The sequence below is a fragment of the Coregonus clupeaformis genome, chromosome 11, assembly GCF_020615455.1.
Source record: "Coregonus clupeaformis isolate EN_2021a chromosome 11, ASM2061545v1, whole genome shotgun sequence".
Lineage (NCBI taxonomy): Eukaryota > Metazoa > Chordata > Actinopteri > Salmoniformes > Salmonidae > Coregonus > Coregonus clupeaformis.
This window is the reverse complement of record NC_059202.1, coordinates 15,740,688-15,750,113: the sequence shown is the minus strand read 5'-3', so window position 1 is coordinate 15,750,113 and position 9,426 is coordinate 15,740,688. Positions and strand designations below refer to the sequence as shown.

The following is a 9,426-nucleotide window of genomic DNA, read 5'->3' as shown; positions in this document are numbered from 1 at the left end:
CAAAATTGCGTCTAAACTGCAATATGAAATTGTGGCCTTTCTCTTGCATTTCAATTTTTACCAGATCTATTGTGTTATATTCTCCTATATTAATTTGACATTTCCACAAACTTCAAAGTGTTTCCTTTCAAATGGTATCAAAAATATGCATATCCTCGCTTTAGATCCTGAGCTACAGGCAGTTAGATTTGGGTATGTCATTTTTGGCGAAAATTGAAAAAAAAGGTTCCGATCCTTAAGAGGTTAATGCAGGCAAACTTAAATCCATTTTACCTAATTTCTACCAGCATGCAGCATCCCTCGCCTTCCATTTGGAAAATCTGATCAGAATTCTATCCTCAGTCATCGGCATCAACCATAAGTGCATCGACGATGTCGTCCCCACAGTGACCGTACTTACATTTCCCAACCAGAAGCCATGGATTACAGGCAACATCCGCATCAAGCTAAAGGCTAGAGCTGCTGCTTTCAAGGAGCGGGACACTAATCCGGACGCTTATAAGAAATCCCGCTACGCCCTCAGATGAACCATCAAATAGGCAAAAGGTCAATACAGGATTAAGATTGAATCCTACTACACCGGCTCTGATGCTCGTCAGATGTGGCAGGGCTTGAAGACTATTACGGACTACAAAAAGAAACCCAGCCGCAAGCTGCCCAGTGACGCGAGCCTACCAGATGAGCTAAATGCCTTTCATGCTCGCTTCGAGGTAAGCAACACTGAAGCATGCATGAGAGCACCAGCTGTTCTGGACGACTGTGTGCTAACGCTCTCGGTAGCCGATGTGAGCAAGACCTTTAAACAGGTCAACATTCACAAAGCCGCGGGGCCAGATGGATTACCAGGACGTGTACTCAAAGCCTGCGCGGACCAACTGGCAAGTGTCTTCACTGACATTTTCAACCTGAGTCTGTAATACCTACATGTTTCAAGCAGACCACCATAGTCCCTGAACCCAAGAAAGTTAATGTAACCTGCCTAAATGATTACCGGCCTGTAGCAGTCACGTCGGTAGCCATGAAGTGCTTTGGAAGGCTGGTCATGGCTCACATCAACAGCATCATCCCGGATACCCTAGACCCTCTCCAATTTGCATACCGCCCCAACAGATCCACAGATGACGCAATCTCTATCGCACTCCACACTCTATTGCCCTTTCCTACCTGGACAAAAGGAACAGCTACAGTGAGGGAAAAAAAGTATTTGATCCCCTGCTGATTTTGTATGTTTGCCCACTGACAAAGACATGACCAGTCTATACTTTTAATGGTAGGATTATTTGAACAGTGAGAGACAGAATAACAACAAAAAAATCCAGAAAAACACGTCAAAAATGTTATAAATTGATTTGCATTTTAATTGAGGGAAATAAGTATTTGACCCCTCTGCAAAACATGACTTAGTACTTGGTGGCAAAACCCTTGTTGGCAATCGCAGAGGTCAGACGTTTCTTGTAGTTGGCCACCAGGTTTACACACATCTCAGGAGGGATTTTGTCCCACTCCTCTTTGCAGATCTTCTCCAAGTCATTAAGGTTTCGAGGCTGACGTTTGGCAACTCGAACCTTCTGCTCCCTCCACAGATTTTCTATGGGATTAAGGTCTGGAGACTGGCTAGGCCACTCCAGGACCTTAATGTGCTTCTTCTTGAGCCACTCCTTTGTTGCCTTGGCCGTGTGTTTTGGGTCATTGTCATGCTGGAATACCCATCCACGACCCATTTTCAATGCCCTGGCTGAGGGAAGGAGGTTCTCACACAAGATTTGACGGTACATGGCCCCGTCCATCGTCCCTTTGATGCGGTGAAGTTGTCCTGTTCCCTTAGCAGAAAAATACCCCCAAAACATAATGTTTCCACCTCCATGTTTGACGGTGGGGATGGTGTTCTTGGGGTCATAGGCAGCATTCCTCCTCCTCCAAACACGGCGAGTTGAGTTGATGCCAAAGAGCTCAATTTTGATCTCATCTGACCACAACCCTTTCACCCAGTTCTCCTCTGAATCATTCAGATGTTCATTGGCAAACTTCAGACGGGCCTGTATATGTGCTTTCTTGAGCAGGGGCATCTTGCGGGCGCTGCAGGATTTCAGTCCTTCACGGCGTAGTGTGTTACCAATTGTTTTCTTGGTGACTATAGTCCCAGCTGCCTTGAGATCATTGACAAGATCCTCCCGTGTAGTTCTGGGCTGATTCCTCACCGTTATCATGATCATTGCAACTACACGACGTGAGATCTTGCATGGAGCCCCAGGCCGAAGGAGATTGACAGTTCTTTTGTGTTTCTTCCATTTGTGAATAATCGCACCAACTGTTGTCACCTTCTCACCAAGCTGCTTGGCGATGGTCTTGTAGCCCATTCCAGCCTTGTATAGGTCTACAATCGTGTCCCTGACATCCTTGGAGAGCTCTTTGGTCTTGGCCATGGTGGAGAGTTTGGAATCTGATAGATTGATTGTTTCTGTGGACCGGTGTCTTTTAAATAGGTAACAAGCTGAGATTAGGAGCCCTCCCTTTAAGAGTGTGCTCCTAATCTCAGCTCGTTACCTGTGTAAAAGACACCTGGGAGCCAGAAATCTTTCTGATTGAGAGGGGGTCAAATACTTCCCTCATTAAAATGCAAATAAGTTTATAACATTTTTGACATGCGTTTTTCTGGATTTTGTTGTTATTCTGTAGCTCAGCTGGTAGAGCACGGCGCTTGTAACGCCAAGGTAGTGGTTTCGATCCCCGGGACCACCCATACACAAAAATTTATGCACGCATGACTGTAAGTCGCTTTGGATAAAAGCGTCTGCTAAATGGCTTATTATTATTATTATTATTATTATTATTATTATTATTATTATTATTATTATTATTATTCTGTCTCTCACTGTTCAAATAAACCTACCATTAAAACTATAGACTGACCATTTCTTTGTCAGTGGCAAACATACAAAATCAGCAGGGGATCAAATACTTTTTTCCCTCACTGTATGTGAGAATGCTGTTCATTGACTACGGCTCAGCGTTCAACACCATAATGCCCACAAAGCTCATCACTAAGCTAAGGACCCTGGGACTAAACACCTCTCTCTGCAACTGGATCCTGGACTACCTGACGGGCCGCCCCCAGGGGGTAAGGTTAGGCAGTAACATGTCTGCCACGCTGATCCTCAACACTGGGGCCCCTCAAGAGTGCGTGCTTAGTCCCCTTCTGTACTCCCTGTTCACCTAAGACTGCGTGGCCTAGTACGACTCCAACACCATCATTAAGTTTGCTGACGACACAACAGTGGCATGCATGATCACCGACAACGATGAGACAGCCTATAGGGAGGAGGTCAGAGACCTGGGCCCGTATCTCTAAAGAATTTTTGTGCAAAAAGTGGCTCCTAGCGGCCAAATTCTAAGAAAATTCTCAGAGGCATGACGTTTTCTTAGAATTTCCCCTAAAAGTGACACGAAAATCCCAGTTAATATAAAAGCTATTCCTCAAGAGTCCTAGCGCTTAAAAGGGCTCCTAAGGCGAGATCTGCTAAGAGCAGGGAAGAGGACTTTTAGTGGCTTAGTAGTTACCCTAAGCAGCTGCACAAAATGGCCAACAGAGGAGGCAGGAGAGATGTCCTGCAAACACTGGATGACACGGAATTATTGAGACGCTACAGATTGGATCGTGCAGGAATCATGTTTGTGGTGGATCTCCTTAGAGATGCAATTACTTCACCAACTCGACGCCACAACGCTATTACACCGGAGAAGAAAGTAATCACAACCCTGAGGTATTTGGCAACAGGGAAAATGCAACAATGCAGCAGTGATGACTTGGGTCTGTCCCAATCCTCCGTCAGCAGAGTCATCACCCAAACACTGACAGCTTTGTCACAACCTAATATTGTGACACAATTTGTTTCATTCCCGCTGGATGCCCGCACTTTACACACACATAAAAGGGCATTTATGGACATTGCAGGATTCCCTGGCGTTGTGGGTGTAATTGATGGAACACATGTGAGAATAATTGCGCCATCAGAGGACGAGGCTGTCTTTGTTAACAGGAAGAATTTCCACAGCATCAATGTGCAAATAGTGTTCAATGCGGCCTGGAAGATTTTGGACATTGTGGCTAAATGGCCAGGCTCCACACATGATGCGAGAATGCTCTCCGAGAGTGGCATCAGACAGCTTTTTGAGAGACGCTATGTGCCAGCTAATTGCCACTTGTTAGGGGACAGTGGCTACCCATGCAAACCATGGCTCCTTACACCTTACCTCCAGCCACGCCAAGGGCCCCAACTAAACTATAACAGGTAAGCCAAACAATACAAAAATCATGGAAATGAAATGCAAGCAATATGTTAGAGCATCCAAGTAGTGCAATATTTCCATCAAATAATTAAAGGTCTGTATTCTATTGTAGGGCCCACAAGACAACAAGAGCGGTGGTGGAGCGTGGCATAGGCCAGCTTAAGAGGCGCTTTCATGTTCTCCACGGAGAGGTGCGGCTGAGGCCTGAAAAAGTCAGCAAACTCATCATAGCCTGTGCAATATTACACAATATTTGCAAGGTTAGACAGATTGCAGAACCTCTGGAGGATGGCGATGAGGATGAGGATGGAGACAACGATGAGGATGGTGGTGAAGAAGATATTCACATTCCACAGGGGAACCTAGCCCAGAGTGGACTGCCTTACAGGGCAAACTTCACAAATTTACATTTCAGGCAAGCTGTAGCCCCATGTCATTTGAGAACTTGTGATGGTATTAAGAACTACCACAGTTTTACTGCACATCACCTGCAACTGTTAAATGCAAGACACAGAACACAATCTCTAAATGGTTTATTTTTTAGGTGTTCAATTTTAAGGCGGTAGTACTCCTCCTGAAGGGAAAGGACTTTTTTTGTTGTTCAAACACATCAATTGTGAGTTGCAATCTTCTCTCCTGCAGGGATGCTGACGGAGCAGGTGCTGCGGATGGGAATGGTGTTTGATCCGCCGGGCTATCCTGAGTAGCAGCTGCAGATGGTTCAGGCGGCAAACTTGATGGGCCCGGTTCTTGTGATGGCTCCATGCTACAGAAATACATAGGCCTAGTTTAATTATTGTTTTGATTAAATTAATTTAATACAATGAGCATGGATAACACATGAAATGGCTTCTGCAATGAATAAACACCGTTGATATGAATAACCCTGTGTCCTACCTTTGCTGCATTTCAAGGGCCTGCATCATTGACGTGTCAATGCCTGTTGGCAGCCCGGTGACACTGACCTCAGAGTGTCCCAGGACTTGAAAGACAGTGTCGGCCACCTGGGACAGCCGCTTTGCAGGTGGTCCACCCCTAGAAAGAAACAGTCAATGAACACAGTACTTAGGCATGTAAATTAACTTTGCCAGCAGGAGCAAATTGCCAGATTATGTGGTAGGCCATAGTATTTTGCTCACCTGTGAGTGAGGATTCCCGCTTGTGTGCTGCAATCTCATCTTTTGCCTTGGACTGCAGCACATACCACCTTTTCTCACAATCGTCGCCTGTCCGCACCACCAGTGGAAAAGAGGCATTGATTGTTTGGGATATTGTGTCCCAGGCGCGCCTCTTGCCTTGGCTAGTGACAGTTGGGCCAAATTTTCCTCGTAACATACCTTTATGTTCGTTCACCAACTGGGCCAGCAACAAACCTTGCTCCTCAGTCCAGTTCGGCTTGCGATTCCTTTTTTCTCCATTTTCTGTGTTTGTAGGATATTTGTTAACAAGCCTTCATAAATAGACCAGCCAGCAATCACAGACATTGTTAAAAGCTGAGCTGTGTTACCCTCGTTAAGTTCACACTGAGTTGTAACGTTGCAATTTCTACTTCATTAAGGACAGCCCCTTGAGATAGGCCATCTTGTTTTCAATGGGGTCCATATGGAAGTGAAAGTACAAAATATGCCAGCTAGGATATTAATATGAGCAAATGAGACACAAATCATTATTTGAACAGGGTGTAATGAGCTTAAGTTTTCACATATTTTAGATTCTAATGTTAGGCTATAACCCCTACAGCTTACTATTCATTTTCCAGATATTTTCTTGAATGTGAAATATTATTTACAATTATAGTCTGCATAAGATTAGAGTGTATAATTATGTTTATTGATTTGAGGGTACATCCTTTGCTCATTATCACCAAAAGTTCATTTTCATCAAACTTGTAGGATCAACCAATCACGGCTTTTGAAATGATGACTCATACCTAGCAACGGGGTCAACCACACCTCCTCACTAAGATAGGATTTTTCATCCATTCCTGGCTCAGAGTTCACTGAAAATGTTCTGGAATCACTTCTAAGCTAAAACTCCTGGCAAGGAATTTTTAGGTTAAGTTAGGAGCTCTCTGAGAGGATTCTCAGAATCTTTAAGGATACGGGCCCTGGCATTTTGGTGCCAGGACAACAACCTCTCCCTTAATGTGAGCAAGACAAAGGAGCTGATCATGGACTACAGGAAAAGGCGGGCCGAACATGCCCCCATTAACATCGACTGGGCTGTAGTGGAGTGGGTCGAGAGTGTCAAGTTCCTTGGTGTGTACATCACCAACAAACTATCATGGTCCAAACACACCAAGACAGTCGTGAAGAGGGCACGACAACACCTTTTCCCCCTCAGGAGACTGAAAAGATTTGGCATGGGTCCCCAGATCGTCAAAAAGTTCTACAGCTGCACCATCGAGAGCATCCTGACCAGTTGCATCACCGCCTGTTATGGCAACTCCTCGGGCATCTGACCGTAAGGCGCTACAGAGGGTAGTGCGTACAGCCCAGTACATCGCTGGGGCCAAGCTTCCTGACATCCAGGATCTATATTGTTACGTTCTCCCCTCGGGTGTAGTTCGTCTGAGGAGGAGACGTAAATGCCCGTGCCTACGCACACAATGTAAACTAGATGGATGGGGAAGAAATGTGGGGTGTAACTAACTACAATAACCAGACACAACAACCAGAACTCAATGTTAGCCCTCTGGGGACGTTTAGTAAGTTACTGAACAAAATATACAACACCCATAAAGAAACAGTAATAAAACAAAGACCAATCAAACAAACCAGGGATGGTAAGAGAAGGGAATGTTTGGGAACGGGGTCCAAGTAATGAAAATAAACAAAAGATCCCTCCTCTTCTACACACCTAATCCTTCCTAACACACTCTAAGCCTTAACCAGCTCTCCTACCTCAATCAATCAATCAATTTTATTTTATATAGCCCTTCTTACATCAGCTAATATCTCGAAGTGCTGTACAGAAACCCAGCCTAAAACCCCAAACAGCTAGTAATGCAGGTGTAGAAGCACGGTGGCTAGGAAAAACTCCCTAGAAAGGCAAAACCTAGGAAGAAACCTAGAGAGGAACCAGGCTATGAGGGGTGGCCAGTCCTCTTCTGGCTGTGCCGGGTGGAGGTTATAACAGAACCATGCCAAGATGTTCAAAAATGTTCATAAGTGACAAGCATGGTCAAATAATAATCAGGAATAAATCTCAGTTGGCTTTTTCATAGCCGATCATTAGAGTTTAAAACAGCAGGTCTGGGACAGGTAGGGGTTCCATAACCGCAGGCAGAACAGTTTAAACTGGAATAGCAGCAAGGCCAGGCGGACTGGGGACAGCAAGGAGTCACCACGGCCGGTAGTCCCGACGTATGGTCCTAGGGCTCAGGTCTCTCAGTTGGCTTTTCATGCCGATCATTTAGAGTTGAAAACAGCAGGTCTGGGACAGGTAGGGGTTTCGTAGCCGCAGGCAGAACAGTTGAAACTGGAATAGCAGCAAGGCCAGGCGGACTGGGGACAGCAAGGTGTCATCATGCCCGGTAGTCCTGACGTATGGTCCTAGGGCTCAGGTTCTCAGAGAGAAAGAGAGACGAGAGAATTAGAGAGAGCATACTTAAATTCACACAGGACACTGGATAAGACAGGAGAAGTACTCCAGGTATAACCAACTAACCCCAGCCCCCGACACATAAACTACTGCAGCATAAATACTGGAGGCTGAGACAGGAGCGGTCCGGAGACACTGTGGCCCCATCCGAAGAAACCCCGGACAGGGCCAAACAGGAAGGATATAACCCCACCCACTCCGCCAAAGCACAGCCCCCGCACCACTAGAGGGATATCCCCAACCACCAACTTACAATCCTGAGACAAGGCCGAGTATAGCCCACAGAGGTCTCCACCACAGCACAAACCAAGGGGGCGCCAACCCAGACAGGAAGATCACGTCAGTAACTCAACCCACTCAAGTGACGCACCCCTCCCAGGGACGGCATGAAAGAGCACCAGCAAGCCAGTGACTCAGCCCCTGCAACAGGGTTAGAGGCAGAGAACCCCAGTGGAGAGGGGAACCGGCCCGGCAGAGACAGCAAGGGCTGTTCGTTGCTCCAGCCTTTCCGTTCACCTTCACACTCCTGGGCCAGACTACACTCAATCATATGACCTACTGAAGAGATAAGTCTTCAGTAAAGACTTAAAGGTTGAGACCCGAGTCTGCGTCTCTCACATGGGTAGGCAGACTGTTCCATAAAAATGGAGATCTATAGGAGAAAGCCCTGCCTCCCGCTGTTTGCTTAGAAATTCTAGGGACAATTAGGAGGCCTGCGTCTTGTGACCGTAGCGTACGTATTGGTATGTACGGCAGGACCAACTCGGAAAGATAGGTAGGAGCAAGCCCATGTAACGCTTTATAGGTTAACAGTAAAACCTTGAAATCAGCCCTTGCCTTAACAGGAAGCCAGTGTAGGGAAGCTTGCACTGGAGTAATATGATCAAATTTCTTGGTTCTAGTCAGGATTCTAGCAGCCGTATTTAGCACTAACTGAAGTTTATTTAGTGCTTTATCCGGGTAGCCGGAAAATAGAGCATTGCAGTAGTCTAATCTAGAAGTAACAAATGCATGGATTAATTTTTCTGCATCATTTTTGGACAGAAAATTTCTGATTTTTGCAATGTTACGTAGATGGAAAAAAGCTGTCCTTGAAACAGTCTTGATATGTTCGTCAAAAGAGAGATCAGGGTCAAGAGTAACGCCTAGGTCCTTCACAGTTTTATTTGAGACGACTTTACAACCATCAAGATGAATTGTCAGATTTAACAGAAGATCTCTTTGTTTCTTGGGACCTAGTACAAGCATCTCTGTTTTGTCCGAGTTTAAAAGTAAAAAAGTTTTCAGCCATCCACTTCCTTATGTCTGAAACACAGGCTTCTAGCGAGGGCAATTTTGGGGCTTCACCATGCTTCATTGAAATGTACAGCTGTGTGTCATCCGCATAGCAGTGAAAGTTAACATTATGTTTTCGAATAACATCCCCAAGAGGTAAAATATATAGTGAAAACAATAGTGTACCTGTTACCACAAATACAGGGGTGACACCCGCCCGGCTAACCTAGTGTATAAAACAGTGGGTTATCTACGTGTGAA

General features: G+C 45.5%; 1 protein-coding gene across 2 annotated transcripts; it reads left to right on the top strand.

Annotated features, from left to right (window-relative positions):
- Positions 1-3,632: 3,632 nt before the first annotated feature.
- Positions 3,633-5,013, top strand: LOC121576623 (putative nuclease HARBI1). 2 transcript variants are annotated; one of them, XM_045223611.1, is made up of 3 exons: positions 3,667-4,289; positions 4,400-4,702; positions 4,930-5,013. In XM_045223611.1, the coding sequence occupies exons 1-3, from the start codon at positions 3,667-3,669 to the stop codon at positions 4,970-4,972; spliced, it is 969 nt and encodes a 322-aa protein (XP_045079546.1). In that variant the 3' UTR covers positions 4,973-5,013. The 2 variants fall into 2 exon arrangements, with proteins under 2 accessions (XP_045079545.1, XP_045079546.1); XM_045223610.1 differs by lacking the exon at positions 4,930-5,013 and having other exon boundaries at positions 3,633-4,289; positions 4,400-4,853.
- Positions 5,014-9,426: the final 4,413 nt, after the last annotated feature.